At 32.5% G+C, this 19,185-nt stretch overlaps 2 protein-coding genes across 3 annotated transcripts in view; one reads left to right on the forward strand and one right to left on the reverse strand.

The window, feature by feature from the left end:
• LOC123697812 overlaps positions 1–19,185 on the reverse strand; it is a 113,676-nt gene that overhangs the window by 75,011 nt on the left and 19,480 nt on the right. For both annotated transcript variants that reach the window (XM_045644363.1, XM_045644362.1), the window contains exon 2: positions 10,179–10,367. In XM_045644363.1, coding sequence (XP_045500319.1) covers positions 10,179–10,241 — 63 coding nt within the window. In that variant the 5' untranslated portion in view covers positions 10,242–10,367. The remainder of the gene's footprint in view (positions 1–10,178; positions 10,368–19,185) is intronic.
• On the forward strand, positions 528–3,976 carry LOC123697813. Its single transcript, XM_045644364.1, has 2 exons — positions 528–791; positions 2,818–3,976. Exons 1-2 carry the CDS (start codon positions 611–613, stop codon positions 3,318–3,320), a joined length of 684 nt encoding a protein of 227 aa, XP_045500320.1. The 5' UTR covers positions 528–610; the 3' UTR covers positions 3,321–3,976.

A 19,185-nucleotide genomic window follows, 5' to 3' on the forward strand; every position in this document is an offset into this window, starting at 1 on the left:
TATAAGGTTTATTAATTGCCACATTAAATAGATGGGATTAAAAAAGACGGGTTGGACTCCGGGAGTGCCGGCAGAAGTGAAAACTTGATTATTAACGTTCAGCATGTTTGATATTTTGGAATGGTATCCGTCTTACGCATGGAATATAAGGGCTAAAAAAAATCCGTCTTACGCTTTTTCGATCAGGCCACGTGTCCTGACGCGAGTTTAAGATTTTATACCCAACGCCGCTAAAGAAGTTTCACTTCAATAATTCAGTGAAAATTCAACAGTTGGAAGCATTGCTAAAATAATTATAAATGAAAACCATCACATGCTACACTTTAGCTCATTATTCCCAGTTTTCATAAATCTGTTACTTTAATTTCTATTAACATAAATTAAAACGCATAACAATCCTAAATTAAAAGATAAGCTAAAAAATTAAACGGATGCAATCAAACGACTGTATGCTTCGCGTCACTCGTGTCAACATGACGCAACAAAGCAGCACGATCGTTGCCGCCTGCCGGTTGCGCGGCGCGACTCGCGAGTCAACAGTCCGCCATCTTGTGTTCAGTACAAAATCGGTCACGACGGCAACCGCACGCCGCTTTAGTTGCGCCACAACATGCTAGAAATCAACCCCGAAAAGTTGATAAAGGCGATTAAATCTCGCCCCTCAATGTACGATAAGAGTGATAGCATGTACTACAGCCATCGGAAACATAAGGAGCGATTGTGGCGCGAAATATGCATCGAAGTTCATCCTAACTGGGAGAGTCTCAAGCCCGTCGAAAAGATCGAATGCGGTAAGTTGCGAGCTGTATGACGTTGTGAAAGTTTAACAGTTTTCAAAGAATGAAACTAGCACGGTGCTTCTAGATTTAATGGTTCGGTTTATACAGGCGGCTTCGACTTTGATCTAAACAACATATTTTAGCAACATTGAATTCTCTGGCTATTATTTATTAATTAGTCATTCAAAGGGTACGTGAATCATGTTTTCGTGTTATAGTTATACATATGTATCTAACATAGATTAAATAAACACAGATAACAAATATGTCGGAACTGCCAAATACCGGAAGCGGATATTATGACCAGAGTGAGACAGCATGTTGCGAATTGTCATCGAGTTAACAGATAATAAATGTTAATTATAGACGTAATTAGTAGTGTAATTAAGTATGTTATTTTTAGAAATGTTTTCTTTTGTCTTATAGAGATCGTTAGCCTCTTTCTTAATGACATTTTGGAGCACATTGGCATTCGGTTCGAGGTTCATTGCCCGGTGGGTGCATACTTAGTATTTTGTGGTTTCTCCGAACGTAGGCGGTCATAAATCTCGATTTTTATGGGCATGCTATTGTGTGCAGTCTGTGCTGCGTTTTAGAATTAGATTAGCAAATGGCTGCAATAATAACATATGTATGTCGTATGTTATGTAATTATGAAATGTAATGTTAGATATGTTTTAATTTACATAGTAGATACATCACAATTCACATATTTATCGTTATAAAAATTATACGTAAGTACATCGGATAATGTAGTGCAGTGATTCGAATTTTTCTGAACTTTAAAGACTGTTATAATGAGATTTTTTTTTAGATTTATTTGCTTTACTGAAGTGTTGAAAGGCCCTTATTAGTTTCTATTGGATTCCCCAAGGTCATGATCAAGGTTTGTTATCGTATTTTGCGTAACAAGTAAGTAGGGGGCGTTCGCACATCTGCTTTGAATATGTTATTATTGTTGTAATGCGAATCCCGGCATTCCGCCTCACGATAAAAAAAAATCTCTTGAAGTTTTTCAAATATCTCCCAGACTTGTTTTTACAAACCCTCGCAGACATATCAACCTTCGTGCAAAAAAGTGATTTGACAAAGAGCCAAATTGCAAGACGGCTCGAATATTATTTGCATACATTCGTAGGTATACGCTGGTCTTTTTTCCAATTCTTTTCGTATGACACTTCCGTTTTATTTCATCATTGGTTCGTTCGAAAACAATGTATTAACCCAATAACCTGTGATGGTGGAATTATACGGAAATTTTGTCGATGTAGCCCGGGAATTCGATATTTTTTCACGATAAAGGAAGAATGTTTGTACTGTTACGGTTATAATGTAGATTTCTTTCATAAAATTTCTGCTTATTAATTCCACTTTTTTTTCTTTGTTAATATGTACATAACTAGGTTGTATCGCTTTTTGAATTTTATGTGAATATGTACAATAGTTTGGTCATATTGTACAGGTAACGAAGACAGCTAAAAACTTTTTTAAAACATATCCAGTATCCACGTAAATAAGGTTTTTACCTCCTACGCGTGACCTATACAACCAATTCTCACGGCTTCTTCAAATTCAATGAGCATAACAATTGGATATCTCTAGCCAATAAAAATGTACTAAAATGTAAGATAACATCAATTCAGAGAAATATAACATTCGTAAAGTATCATAGGAGTGTTGGAATGCTTAATCCTATTTTATGATTTTAAGGGAATGACTTTCCTTTTTAACCGACTTCGACAGCGAAGGATAATGTTTTAAACAAGTTTTTGATGATGTTAGGTAGTAGCATTTGGTTCTAATTATTTGTAACTATAATAAAAATCAAAATTTCTCTTAATTTTACTACCAAAAGTATTTAAATTAATTCGGATATTCCACAAAAACATCACTATCGTAAAAGTAAAATTACATTTAATACGCAGTTAACAGCGCTATAAAACACATTTGATTCCGTAAACCGTTTCACATTTAATTTCACCGTCTCGTAAAGTTTTATTCGTTCAATACGAAACTTTAATATTCTCTCACATTTCAGTTCGAGACATGCAAAAGCGGTGGAAAAGCCTGCGGACGTGTTTCACGAGGGAACTAGCGTTGCAAAGAAAGGAAAGGTTCAAGGAAGAAAACTCTATACCGACCAAGAGACGGAAGAAGTATAGCTATTTCGATGCCATGAGTTTCCTACTGGGCGACAATCCTGAACAGTTCGAATTGCGAGAGGATGAAGATTCGAGCGACCCTCTCGACGAGAAATTCGAAGGAGACATAGAGTATAGCTTCAACGATGGACACACAGAAACAATGAACATAGCAAATATCGTTCCAGAAACGTATGAAATGCCAGTTTATGAAAAGAACGAAGAGTTTGAAACGAAAGTGCTCAATGCTATAAAGGAGATAAAGAAAAGCGAAGAGAATGATGACGACAAACAGTTCATGATGTCATTGGTTCCAATGTTCAGGAAGTTCACTGATAAACAAAAGATAGAAGCTAAGATAGAATTGTTGAAAGTTATACAGAGGATAGGGTTTGAATAGTTGATTAAATAACAAGATTCAGTTGATAGTTTAAGTATTTTTCTATGCATGATAAATAACAATTCAAATAGTTTTTAAGATTTCTTTTATGTATTGATATGATTGTAGGTGAATGTAGAAATCCAAATTGCGGAAATGTACCGGACATATCGATGCATTTCTAATGTGACTTCTTTTCTTCTTTTAATGTGACAACATTATTGTTTATAGTTTAATTTGTATGTTATGTAAACAAGGGACCTTGTATTTGAAATTGAGTATTAGATTAATTTCACTGCTATCACATATCTTATGTTTGTGTAAATCTTTCAAAATTTTATGTATAGAAGGGGTTTATTGAAACAAACAAAAAATATTCCTACGATCTGTTCTAAAAGTTTATTTGACAGATTATAACTGCCACAGATATTCGAACCTATGTCACAGAATACATAATAGTAGCTAACTATGTCTAATTATTATTATCATGTAGTTCATAGAGAATTAGCTCCTAAGATTTCTAGAAATCTAGACATTGAGATGTCATAGTGATAGATATTGCACTATCTAATGTCATGCAGATGTGTGTGATAAGATTGTAATACTGTGTGATAAGTTATTTTCCGTTTTATTATAACGTTTGCGTACTTGTAAGAAGCAATAAATGATATGAGATACCTGTTGCATTTTATTGATAAGATTCCTTTTGTATTAGTTTTGTTTTATCACAAAAGTATTATATTATCTTACGAAGTACTGCCAAAATAAGTGGAATGATAAGAAGTTTCTTTATTGTATATTATTCTTCTGTATAGTTTTTGTATCTATATAAATAACTATTGTATAGGTATGCAAGATAAGATGCTTTAAGATTCGTTCAGAACTATTAATAATAATCTTTCGTGTTTATTATATTAAAATTAATAAATAGCATAAATATTTGTATATTATGTAATTAATTATCTGTCATTAACCGATATTATATTTGGCAATGTGACGTAAAATAAATGAAGAATTAAATATTATTGATTGCTTTAGAATCATCTAGTAAACTTTGCTATAATAGATAAATATGAGAAAATTTTAATCAAATAGTTTTCAATGTTGTATTTCAAGATTTTTTAGTCTAGTATTTTCCCTTTGTTTGTGGACTAGGAAGTTGCAGTTTCGATTCCTAGGAAACATGTTTCGATCCGCTTCATTATTTTCAACAAAAAAACTTAAAAAGCTAGATTTTTACAGATACGATTATTGCAACATTTAATTAAACGACTTTACACTCTATTTAACAGGATGATCTTGATTTGGCTAATTGATTACAAAAAAAGCAAGGAACCTAACTGGTATACCTAAAGTTGGAAATTTTGAAAAAACTTCATTTTGGCGGCAAGAGATGAAACATGTGCCAATCGATAGTACATCAAAATACAAATAGGAAATACTCTTTGGTAAAATGTCGTAATTGATACGGTTTCGGAATAAATAAGGGTTAAAAAAAATATTTTTTTTTTCAGTTTTTTGAATTATTTGTTACTTCTTACACTTAAAGGTTAAAACAAAGCATATAAAACTTCTAATTTGTAAAAAAAGGGTTATAAAATGTTGCATTACTATCTAAACCAAAGTAATAAACCAACTTTGGGCTAGGGATACGCACGTGCGGTGCGTCACTTATTACAAATTAGAAGTTGTATATGCTTTGTCTTAACGTTTAAGTGTAAGAAGTAACAAATAATTCAAAAAACTAAAAAGAAAAATTTTTTTTTAAACTCTTATTTATTCCGAAACCGTATCAATTACGACATTTTACCAAAGAGTATTTCCTATTTGTATTTTGATGTACTATCGATTGGCACATGTTTCATCTCTTGCCGCCAAAATGACTTTTTTTTTTATCGCAAATTGGTAGGTATACCAGGCTTCATACTAAAATGTCCCATGCTTTTTAATGGAGATGACAAATAATTACAATGACAATTGACAGATAAAAAGATAAGTAAGTATCTTTTTACTCCAGAACGTTTTTCGGTAAGTTTTTTCAGTGGATTTGAAATATTGAACAATTGCGTATTTAAATTTGATACACAAAAACGTATTAATATTTGAAATCTGAATGTCCGTTGTTTGTTAAATAAAATAAATATTATTTTTCTTACTTATTTATTTATTTATTTTTACTTTTACTTACTGTTGTTAAATTAAATAAATCTTTTTTTACACACCGATTATCTAAAACATTGTTTGATAAACTCTAATTACACGAACCTAATTACGGCTAGCGAATAAAATGTATCCGTCTACAATCCTCAACAAAATGACACAGTCATGGTTTTAATCAAACCACGGATCGGTTTCCCCGCTGAACTATTTTATCAGACCAGTGGATAGTGAAAAAAATACGTATTTTCTAGTTTTAGTTAGTATAACTTTATTTTACGTAGTAGGTACAATTTTCTTGATATGATCGTCATTGATATAATTTTAAAAGAGTTGTTTCTTCTCCGTAGAATCTGCTTTACGAAAAACTATGTGATGCCGATTCAAAAGTGCTTCTAAAAGAAGTCTGATTGAATAAATAAGTTTTTGGGTTTCAGTTTGAATTGAAATAATTTACACTGATTAGAACGTGCAACATGGATGCACATAGTCTAGTCAAACAATAGTTAGTACCTACTTACTGACATTTATTTTGAAAAACTATTACAAATTAGCAATAAACATGATAATTTAAAACTTGAAACATATTATAAATTGTGTGCTAAATTTAAAAATATCGATTTTATATTTTTATACCCATCTAGGCATATTTTAATGTACTTACATAACTATTAAATTATCAATTATTGTCTCAGAATAGGTAACAATATTTCATATCTAGTATTATACAACATGGCAATATATCTTCGTTGAATCTGTTATCTCCATATCAATTAATTCCCTCAATGAAATCCAACTCTTATTATAAAGGTTGTTTTAATCAATACAATTAATGCATTGTCTATATTCTATATTCTAATTAGAAATATTGCAGCGTCCTTGATTTTATGTAGCTAAAGTGGAACGCTCAAAGTATAAACTAATATTACTTGTAATAAACATTTTCATTCGTTTTATTTATTACATTCAAAAAGAGCAGTATGTTCTCATATAATAATTATATATAAATTAAATTAATAAAGAATTCCTTTGTTTATTATAATAACAATTTAATAATTGAAAATGAAATGATTCGTGTTGAAAAAGTCATAAATTTGATTTTTAGAGGCTAAAAAAATATATTTACAGTATATGTAGGTGCTTGTAATAGGCTATTTATAGAAGCACAGATTTTTCCTTGCTTTGCACTGAGATAAAAAACAGAGCAAAATTTTCATCAAATCCGTTCTAGTTTTCACGCCAAGTAACATACCACTTAAAATCCATCTACTTTTCACATTTGCATTTGCGATTATTATGATACTTTTCTTAACTACTAGTATAATGCATGTGGATTTAAAATGCACGTCTTAGTAGGATGATGTATGTAGATTAAAAAAGAGCATGTGTGCCGAGCACACGTGTCAGAAGTGAAACTTCTTTGGCAAGATTCAAAGATTCCAAAATCGACTTACTCCATGACGTGACGGTATTGCCACGTCGCGTGAAATTTTACGCTAAGAAGTTTAGCTCCAAAATGTTGATATGTTTACAATACGGTAGCATACAATCAGACGGAAGCATCATGAATCACAATACGATACGATCGGCAATGACTAACTAGGCGCTAGCGAATTCACTATTGTACATGACACACATAATAATTAAACTTTGGCATGTACAATCGATATATCGAATTGTTTGAGGCGCCGACGATTGTGTGAACATAAAAGTCTGTAGGAGTTTGTGTCGGAAATATTTGTTGCAAGATCGTTTTAGGTGCAAATGTAAACTTGTAATGTGGATGTTAATGATTCCTTTTATGCACAAACATGCATACCTATATCTAATCATATCGTCACTGGAAAGGCTAAATTACTAAAGCGCCAAAAGTACATTTTACAGGAGAGTGACTTAAAGTTTTTTTTTCTGTTCAAACAGGCATAACTTTTTTTCTTGTATTCCGATGTAATAATGCTGAAGGCAAAAAATCTTTATAAAAATTCTATCTACCATTTAAAATAAACATAATACGTATTACTGTTGTATTTTCGAAGATAGTGTCGCTTTAGTATAAATGCTCTGAAAACTACGTGAGCCAAAAGCGCTTATCTCCATAAACATATTCAGACACAGTAAAGCATAAATATTAATCACTAACATCCATTGATATTTAGGAAAAGAATAACAACTAATATGCCACATACAACTAATATACAGAATAATACAGTTTTAGTCATTGTAACTTAAACGTAAGAACTGAATTTAAAGACATCAACTAATTTAACTAACCTTACTTTTGATCTTTGATTTCTTGGATTTGTCTCTGTCCCGAATAGCAGGACATCTTTTTGTGTAATAGTAGTAATAGTCCTACGTTCATCAATTTTCTCGTAAGGCAAATTTACTAAACGACCTTTTCGTTACCATTTGCGGCAAGTCAATAATACTTAAACGACAACAATTAACTGAATGACGCACTTTAGGTTTCTAATCTTACCTTGAAGGACACATGGCAGTAAGAAAAAAAAACTAACCAACAATAACAATAAAAATTATTTTATTTTCTTTAGGTAAGTAAAATAGACGCATTGACAAAAACGAAAAATGCCACTGCTAAAGCGCCATTATCTCCTTAATTAATGCTCAGATTGCTAAAAGACCTAGACCATTGTATAGAGAAGAAAAAACCCAACTCAACCATATAAAAAACGCACTTTAGGTATTTTGGCGCTTTAGTACTTTAGCCTTTCCAGTGACGATATTATCTCTTCATAAATATATATATCCAATCTGTGTATTAGATAATCATGTAAAAATTACATTTTCAATCCACTGAAGAAGCACGATAAAAATAATAGCTCAATGACTAGAAATGCAGCTTTATTCTTCACTGTATCTATCAAATCAAAATATTGTTTACTCAACACCTAAAGATTAACAAAAACCTATAAAATGGCTATCATTAATCAACAAATATGCCTATTGCAATAAATAGAAAAACCATAGCGACACTTCATTTAGCGAAGTAATTTAGCCGCTGGACGGGAGCCAACCCGTATCTTATGCGAACTCATCTCCTTGTAATTTGGCTGCGACACTTTTTGTTACTGTTCTTGCTTGCATTATGTTTTTATTACGTTAATTTCAATGTAAAACATCGTGTAAAAGAAGTATTTCACAGGGTGTTTTCTATCGTTGTTAGTATTATGCAAAAACTTAGACAATAATGTTTCTGAATTCTGAGTTGAAACTGAGTTCAATAAAATACTCTTTTTCTTGCTAGCAAGACACCTACTAATTTTTATTAAGGTATATATAATATATTATAGATTTAACCCAAAAATGCCATGACATTTCAGGATCAATGTGACCATACTTTTTGCAAAACAAAACAGGGACCAAAAACAAAACTGTAGGTATCTTGGTCAACAAAAGCGCATAATAAACTTCCCTGAAGTATAAACACACCTACAGTATACGATCCGTCAGTGCTATTAAGAGCTGTAAGACGATCCTAACAAAGCAAAACGTGTGTGCAACTCGTCTCAACTTGTCGGTACAAGTTTGCGATTCAGGCTGTAGGATTCTGTAGTATAGGCACTAGGGAGTAGAATTACAATCTCATTAAAACTTACGGTCTATAGGCATTAGGACTAATTAGTACTTTTAGAATGGTTATATTGTGTCCTTAATCCGTTTGCTACAAAGGGATAATTTTGCTTGTCATTGAGCAGAGATTTAACAGTTTTCAAAGGGGATGCCCCTTGCTCTGGGCACCTCTGAGGTAGATGCGTTTTACATCGATTACATTGATCGATTTTGTTTAAAAGGTACTTCATAAACAGTTCAAGATATTTTCCCTGCCTAGTGCCTACACTAAAGGTACCGATACTAAGAAATATTTATGATACATAGCAACAACATTAAAAACATCGATTTTTAGAAATCACTCTAGAATTTTCCGGAATCTACACACATACACACAAACCTTATCACATATTTCTGAATATCAACACGATACGCTGATATGCAAACGATGTTTAAACAATCTAATATACACCCTATTTGTTACGATACAGGATCGATTTTTATTTACATTTGCAGGTATGAATAATTATCGATGAAATATAGACTTTATTGGAAAGATATATGGGCTAGAATGGGTTCTAGATGAAAGTTTTAGTTGTAAAGTTGCACGTGCCTTATTGTATGACCTTTGAATGACCACAAATTCTAAATATTGGGTTCAATTCAACTATTGTATTACGCAGTAGCCAGTGTGAAGTATGGACTCAACTTTAACCGAAATTGTTGGAATCAAGTTGCTCTTTGCGATCAATTTAACGTACCTATTACTAATGCAATTCAATGCAATGGTTCAATAAATTATTCGAATACGTAGTAAAAAATTGTTTTGGCCGATTGAAAAAAATGAGGTTATCTTCTATTCGTGACACATGAAGATGGTGTTAATTTAAATTAAACTATTTTACTTTAACGTTTAGATTCATATACAAGCTGTACCTATTTATAAGCTATTTATTATGACAATAAATGTTTTTTTCTGCTTACGCTTCACTATTTATGTGAGTAATCACAACTTTCCAATTATAAAATTTGCTTAGATTTTCAAATTATTCTTAAGCTAAGAAGTTTTACATATTATTATGATATATGTACATATATAGATTTTATCTAGCCTTGAAAATATTATAATATAATATTAAATGAACATCTTACCTTTTTTCCGTCGCGGAACTTGACAGTTCCTTCGATGATCGAAGTGGCGGGAGTGTCCGCCATCTTGAATTTTAAACGTCACGAGCCGCGATACCAGCGCCGCTGTGGATCCATTACGAAACTAGTGGTATATCATTTGGCACCACACTATCACTTACACTGTTTTATCACTTCACTGATACGGGCTACCTGTAACAAATAAAATTCATTTTATAATTGCACAATCGACAAATGTATGAAACAACAACAAACTATTGCATGAAATGCAAGAGCAGGTATGAACAATTTGTGTTATCGAAGTTCCAATAAATTCTTTATAATTTGTAAATGAATTTACATAGGGGAGACCGGGTTTGGTTGTCTCACGGGTTGGTTGTCACAGCGGTCTTAACACAAAACTAAACTATCGAATAAGTCTGTTGAACAGCGTGGCAAGAGCGATACAGTGACAACGCTGTCCCCACTTCGCGTCAGACCGCTCCGATCTGCCGTGAGGGTCTCACACGAGTTTATTGTTTTCGCACAGCAAAAGTAAATTTTTGTGCTGCTGTGTCGAACCTCGTAATTATACGTTCTTGTTTCACAGTAATAATCTTTCAGTTTATTTGATGATGATGAAATGTGTTTTATAATATCGTAGTACAGTTTTTTAGATATTCATTGACCGGAATTTATTTTCAATGTTATTTTTTCTAAAATGTGTTATGGGGCTCGTTGTCACAAATTTTCGGGGGCTGGTTGTCACATGTCAACAAGCTTCCTGTATGCGAGCTGACTTTATTTGCGTTTTGAGGTTGTTTGTTTCAGCCGTTAATTTTCAATCAACACCGGAAAATCACCTTAACAAACCTGCTGGAAGTCCATATATCCTTGATGACTCTATATTGACTCACGTTTATTATTATTTGCTAAAATTGTGATTCTTAATATTCAGACTGAAATAAAGACTGTCTACGGTTTCATTAGGTTAAGAGTTCTTAATTAAAAACTGTTCCATAAAATTATAAGACCAAAAAGTGACTTTCTATTTATAAATTGCCTGTTATTTAGTATGTGACTACCTACCCTAGGCATTGTGACAACCATCCCTGACCCGGGGTTATAAGTCACATTTTTCTTTAGGGTGAAAATACAAAATATTTCTACAACTGATAATATAATACAAAAATACGTTTATTTATTTTGTAACAGAATAATTACACTATCGTTTGGTATACAAATATCATTCCTAAACAACGTATTTTGGAAGTTACATAAAAAAAGTTAAAAATGTGACTTTCATCCCCGCTCTCCCCTACTTAGAGGATTTCGTAACATCGTAGTTACCAACAATTCAAAGAGATAACATTTAAATTTGCTTATTATATATTTTTAACGAGCTAACGACACGGGACATTTCCACAGGATAGGAAGGTAGGTACAAGCCTCAAAGTAGGTATTTGCCTTGACCCAAAAAAACACTAACTCAGTATTAAAATTTGAATACAATTAAACCTTACCTGCAAACAATACCCAAAGGTTTAAATTAATTTCGATACAAAGGGTATAAAGGTTTGTTTGTGCGAACCCTGGGGCTCGCTGGGGTGAAATTAAAAAACTTTTCAATCAATATTTTAACAACAGCTGTTACTTGTTACTGTTTAAATAATACTTTGACAATTATTTAAATGGCGGCGGTCTTTGCGAAACTTTATTAAATTTTCGCAAAAGTTTTATTTGCTGTCCTTACTTTGTTAATCAAATTTACCGATGTAAAGGAAAATTTAATGTGCCCTACAAATGATAGAATCGGATATACGGGATTTATCTTTATTTTGTTTAGCTATCACTTTGCAGTTTGTAAGTACATCTACCCGTAACCTGATTGACAAATTGTTTCCACAGAAAATTGTTACACTATTCTGCCTGTATTTTCTTTGTATTTTGCCTGAACTAAACAAGTTTTATAAATAATCATAGAAACATAATATCTATACCGTATTATAAATAATACAGGTGAATCTTTAAATAATACTATAATAAATTATAAACTCTATAAATAAAGTTCCCAAGTCCCAACCACTTCAAAATAGATATCAAATCTAAAATGTTTCCTATGTCCAGACGTCTACGCATACAGACATTCCAAAACACGCCAACTTATATAATTTATCACCGTCTGCAAAACACGACGATAAATACATGTCATTTTTCTGCTATCTGTACATGTTTCGGGATCGAAATGTTGTTTTTTTTTTCGTCTGGGTTTTGGCTGAACTTGACGTGTGGTTAGCGTGTGAAGCCACAGGCAGATACTAGTGTAGTATAAAAGGGAACTATGGAAGTAAATTGGCATTTTACGCAGACATTAATTGATTTATGACACCTTTTACCTCTAATTTTTATTTATAACGGATTTAAAACACGATTTATTTATAATAGGTAGTTACTATCTATAATTATTATAGCTATATTTATATGACACCGACTTGATCTTCGAAGTAAATAGCAATTTTTTAAAAACATAATTTTTGGCAATGTTAATTTTTCAGTGAATCATGATAAAATCAAACACGAGAAAGTGCTTAATTTTGTTTTAAATTTTGTATTTAAATACAGTATTTTAGTGAAAGTAGGTATATGAAAGTTTCTTATTAAGTACCTATACTGTTAGACTTCTAGGCAATTACTGTTAAACAAATGTACATTTAAACGATCTTTAGAAATCAATTTCTTAAAAAGCTTCGAAACAATGGTTCAAAAATGTCAAGGTCGCGTCATGACATTACCTTGCATTATAATCTTGCTAAAGAAGTTTCACTTCTGACACGTGTGTTCGGCATTCGCTCTTTTCTTCCATGAATAGGTATATTGAGAAAATATGTTCAACAAAATGCTATTCACAGTCCGACGTCAAATACATTGAAATGAGCAATCGATCCCCATAAGGCCCCATGTGGTCCATACGTTATGGGATATAAAGACCCGAATGGCCCCCTGGCGGACCATAAAATATAGCCCGTGGATTTATTCTGCATTTTAATTTTTAAGTATTTGGGGTAACTAATTTTAGACGCTTGTAAGTCTTTTGAAAGTGTTTAATATGTTAATATGACAAATTATAGTCAATTATTATAGAGTATGTATGTATGTAACCATCTATCTTATGTGTAAAACTATATTTCTTTTCAACTAGACAATGGTTAAAAAATAAGATTTACTTCGGTTGACGTCAATAGAATGAAAAATATGCCCCCTATTTCAATGAATTCTACCCATGTTAACAATTATTGGTTATAGTTTACATGAGTTATGTATTAGTTTATTTTTTACATTTTTAAACAATAAAAACCGCGTTATAATCCATATTAACATATAGGATAATTTAGATCCGCTCAAGCAAAGCCAAATCGGACAGCTACTATAGTTTCCATTCATGTGCTCTTCCTATATTGAAAAAAAAAGTGTAATAATGCTATAAGTTATAACAAATGGCCATTTTCCTCCTTAATAGTATTATTAATAATCATAATTCGCTTCCTATAAATCATTATGAACCCTCCTGCAATATAACAAATGTTGATACTAATGATTAGGATTTAATATCTACCCTATATTAATCTACACATTTGCGTCGATAACAAATGATTTATTTAGAAATTTTATGTGTTTGTATTACTGACCATTCGCTCTGGCTTTGGCCATATTGAAAAGGAAGAAAAAATCCCCTTTTTTTAAATCCAGTGTAAATACGTCTGAATGTACATAAAACCAGGCCGTTGTTAAATTCATTAACAATTTATATGCAAATTTAACATGCATTCGATATTATGCGATATAAGTACATATTTACCGCATCAAAAAAGCATTTTTTTTTTGCTTTTTATACACAAGCGTCTGTCTTTCCAGAAACCTATAATCCGGATCTGTTCAGGGTAAAAGTGAATAGGCTTTTTCTAGGCAGGCATGCCCATTCATAGACTGAATCACTACTTACCATATTCAGGTGGGATGCAGTCAAATGCCTGGCTATCTTCAATAAAAAAAAAGCTGTAATTTCGGCGATTCATGTATTTATTCCCTTCTTTTATTGCAATGATACAGATTATGTAGTAGTATGTAATTACTAATTATTATTACCTTCGTTCGAATTTTCGCATTAGACTGTGCAGTTTGTAATGTGCCCTAAAACGCAGTACATACCTACATTCGTTACAGTGAAAATGTCGAATTTGAACCACTGGGCATGCCTACTACCTTTATTTATTTACAATTTTGGCGCGCGATAACCTGAACATAATACTAGTCAAGTATTATATTTAGCAACATTAAAATTACTTGCAAAACGTCTTGCACCTTTAAACATTCCATAGATAAGGTCCATCCATTCTATTGGCCGATTCACAATAGACCGATACATCTGCCAAGGAACCGATACGCGATTTTCTGTACCGTTAATTTTGCGCCCACTTTCGACACAAAGCCCTGTTCCATCTGCACAGGACAATTGCAACTTCTTGCGTAGGGCTGTGCAAAATTATTTTTTTTTCGTAGGACAATTTTATGGTGTAGAAAGGTTTTTGGCGGGAAATATTTTTAAACATGTTTATCGTATAATAGCACAGAAATTTTAAAATGGGGAATAACTAATATAAAATGGGGTCGAATATATAATATAATTGTAAATAGTTACCTCATTAATTATGATTTTGCGGGGGGGTGAGAAAATAAGATCTGCTACAATATTATTTTTTAGAGTGCATATGACTGAATTAGATTTAGAATCTATTTATTGCTCGTAAGTTATACCTATTAGGTACCTATAAAAAGATTTATGATCTTATAGAAAATAAACTGCATTGAATATTACTTTAAGTTTAACACGCAAAAGCTTCATAGTCATCCTTTCTAAAATAAAACAAACACTGGACCCTAAAACCATACAAATTCTCCTTGATTGGCTTCTAACATAAACAATTTTTTACGCACAATTCGATCCCGACATCTGGCAGCCCTACCGCAGATTGAAACCAAAGTGACACCTGCTCATCGTGCGTCCTTTTCCAATCGTCCTTAAAGATTCGCTCTCTCCTTCCCACGGGACGAAGCCTCCGCTAAGTGTTAAAATGTTTATTGACTATAAGCAGGTATTAAATATCTGAGTTTGTAACTAAAAGTTCATTTAGTACCTGACAGGGCAATAAATTTGAATGCACTTAATATTGTCCAATTGTTTGTGTCCTTTCTTGCGGAGCTTTGATTTATTTAACAGTTATGTTGAAGAACGTTGTACGTAATTGCAACAGAATGCAATTCTGAATATAGTACTAAACTAGCTGTGCCGCAAGGCATTGTTCCGCTCGTATTGGTCAGCGTGAGCTTACGTATAGCCTTCCTGGATACTTGAAATTTCTAAAATTTGTAATTGTAATTATAAAGCTGAAATAACAGACGTGCCATATTTTTGGAATAACTTCGCACCTCTTCGCACATAAAATATGGTTATCAATATACAAGTCCAGCCAGAGACTTGACACGACTACACGAGTAAGCAAATAATTGAACTAGCTTAGACAACAAAATCTAGGGGGTTCGAAATTAGAATCTCACCTCCTTGATATACGTTTTTAAAGAATAATTTTTTTTTATTAAATTTGAACCATTTCGGAATTAAATTTTTTATTTAGGTATAATATTGTTAATTAAACCTTGGATATTGAGCTAAGTTACAGTCTAGATTTACTAAGTCTTGTTAGTCTAAACTTTGTACTGTAAATAACAACGGTCTGCGTTCTCAGACGCATTCAGTTAATTACATAAGTGTTCCTAACCTTAGTTTAAGTGCTAATTAAGAAAGCTTTAAAAATAAACTGCTGTTACTTAAGTTAATTGAACTAATAGTTTAAAGAGCTAAGGTTTTATTGATAAAACGAAAATGTATAGTAATATATTCTCCCACGATGTCTTTGCAATAATTTATCTTTGTCATAGTTTATCAAAATATTACAATAAAATTTATACTTTTTCAGTAGAGTTGTAGAATCACATATTTAAATACGTATCTACGGTACTGAAACTGATTGAAGTGAAACTTTTTTAGGCGCGTTAAAACGAGCCACGCTGAGCCTCAGCGCTGACAAACTACGCGCTGAGCTATGAGTGCTGACGGTGAGCGTGAGACTAAAATCAGCCTTAGGCCCCGTTTCCACCTGCAAGTAAACTCGCGGAAGTCTTGCATGAGTTACTTGCAATATCGTTTACATATCCTGCAATTTATTGCTGCAATAAATGTCATGCGAGAAGCTCGCGGATCATACTATCGCAACTTCTCGCGGAGGTGTTTACACACATCTTGCGAGTGACGGGATAGGAATTACTGTCATAATTTTTCTATTCTATTTTGTGAAATAAATCGTATACTATAATTTATAATGTGTACTATTAATGTAAAATGATCTAATGAACTAATGTAAATAATATATTGTTTAAATAACAACTTAGTTAAATTATAAAATTAGATAAGCACAATATAAATATATTGTATGCCAATGTGTTGGTGAATTGTGCGGACATTAAATTTATTATAAAAACTTTGTAACCACAATTCAACAAATAAATTTTCATTTCATTTCATTTTCAAAAAATAATCACATTATTCCATCTTAAGATCTCATAATTATAATCCTATTGACTTTATAGTTTCTTCATTCTTCACAAGAGCATTCACGACTCATTAATTTCAAATAAACAAAAATCAAAAGCCGTTCGGGCGATACTTGCAGCTTGCTGCGAGATATACGGAACTAGACCGATAAGCTGCGAGATCTGTCGCGAGTAGACGCAGTCATGTTTACACATGCTTTCGCAACTTCTCGCAAGAAGCGCTTGACAAACTGTCGCGACAGAACTTGCAACATAGTTTACACATGCAAGCTGCTGTCAGACAGACTGTCGGACAGTTCTTGCAGAAGTTTACTTGCAGGTGGAAACGGGGCCTTAATTTCGAGCTCGCGTCGCGTCGTAGCAATACCGACACGTCATCGAGTAAGGTGACGATTTTGGTATCTTTGAATCCAAAGACGTTTCACTTCTGACATTTGTGTTCGGCACACATTTTTTTTTATAAATTTGTATTTAGACGATTAATTGTTTACAAATTGCTCAGTTTAGCAATACTAATCAAATTAGTCTTTGTTTTAACTTACCCAATCTTACAGTTTTAACTGATTTTGTAATTAGGTTAATGTAATTAGGAATAGATTTGCTGTAATAGTTTTCAATTTTCATCATTGTTAATTACGGAATTCAGATGTTTGTAAATTTTTGAATTAAAATCTTCATACACATCTATATTAATAATATTTTTATATTATAAAGCTGAAGAGTTTGTTTGTTTGAACGCGTACCTATATCTCAGAAACCGGTCCGATTTGAAACATTCTTTCGGTATTTGATAACCTTTATCGATTCGTCCATTATCGAGGAAGGCTATAACGGCTATAAGCTATATATCATCACGCTAAGACCAACAGGAGCGTAGCAATGCGGGTAAAACCGCGGGGCACAGCTAGTAAATTCTATATTACGAGAACAATGAAGAATGTCCTTGACGTTCACGTAACATGGTTTCCACCCCTTTTATTTGCGAACCTTGAATTTCAAACGATGCTCCGTTAATTATACCATTTCATAGATTAATTTAAAACCCAGAAACCGGACAAAAACCACATCCGCCATATGTTGCGAGTTGATCAAATTTAACACGGTCAGATGGGTGAGGGTGCAACCACTAAAATGAACCTTATCCCAAAGGAGTAAAGTTTATTTTACTTTATCGAAGTTAATTCAGTTAAAAGTCCATAGATTTTTGCGTTACTCACCCATAATGATCGGTTAAATATGACGCCAAGAATGTCTTTGTCGAGATTAATGTATTGGAAATTATTTTCCTGAATCATTTTTAAAGACAAGTAAGGTAGTAATTCTACTGCGGTAGCTTTTGTTATTTCACTTTTACGAATTTTTAATAACAGAAAAGCAATAAAGTACACGCTATTTTCTAGTGTTTGATTTTACGCGAGTATTATGTACATTTAGAAATTAAAGACTTTAACGGGGAGTCTCCCCGTGACCACGCCCGCTGTAAAGTGTTCGAAACGTCGGGAAAATAATAATAATGAATAAATCGCATTTAAAATCCGTTAAAAAGTCTTTAATTTCTAAAGTACACGCTTACAATTTGAATACATGTAGAAATTTCCCAAAAGCAGAAAAACAAAAACGATTACACTAAAACCTAAACTACGAAACATAAAATGAAAAGACCCAGAGCAATTTGCATTGAATGATTGATTTATTAATCATCAAAAATTTAAGACAGGTTTACTACAATTACGTTAATAATGATCAAGTAAATAATCATCTAACCAAAATATTTACTACAATAATCGTCAATTACGTAAATTATCGTTCGTAATAAGATCAATTATCCACCATCCAAAGATATAAAGCCTAGTCATAACAGTTATCACATCCACGCAGACAGACAGACGCCCAGGCTCATGCAATTTACATCAAGACTTAGCCGTTTTAATGGATTCCGATTTGGCAAGAGCGCCAACTCGTTGCGAATTACAGTTTGACGGGGTCACGTTAACTTTGGATTAAGATTTATTTGGAATTATGAACGAAGTGTTAAGATGGGATTAATTTTTTTATGGTTGATTCATATTTCATAGTGTGGTTTAAAGAGCATCAGAGTTCTTCTTTTTGGAGATGTTGTGTGAGTTACCTGATTGTTGCGATGAAATTTTATTTTTCAGATTAAGAGTTGATTATCTTCTGCGCATAATGTTGCTTATAATCATTTAAATAGTAAGTATCAAGATTTTTTCCGCATCTTATTCAGATGTTACTTTATGTGACTTAGGTACCTTGTATCTATACTAATATTATAAAGCTGAAGAGTTTGTTTGTTTGAACTCGCTAATCTTGGGAACAACTGGTCCGATTTGAAAAATCCTTTCGC

The sequence above is a fragment of the Colias croceus genome, chromosome 15 (genome assembly GCF_905220415.1).
Source record: "Colias croceus chromosome 15, ilColCroc2.1".
In the NCBI taxonomy this organism is placed as follows: Eukaryota; Metazoa; Arthropoda; class Insecta; order Lepidoptera; family Pieridae; genus Colias; species Colias croceus.

What these genes read in the sequence shown, in the direction of transcription:
- LOC123697813 (XM_045644364.1), top strand. Translation starts at nt 611, where the DNA reads ATGCTAGAAATCAACCCCGAAAAGTTGATAAAGGCGATTAAATCTCGC. An exon ending in CGTCGAAAAGATCGAATGCG is followed by an intron (nt 792 to 2,817) that starts GTAAGTTGCGAG and finishes CTCACATTTCAG; the next exon opens with TTCGAGACATGCAAAAGCGG.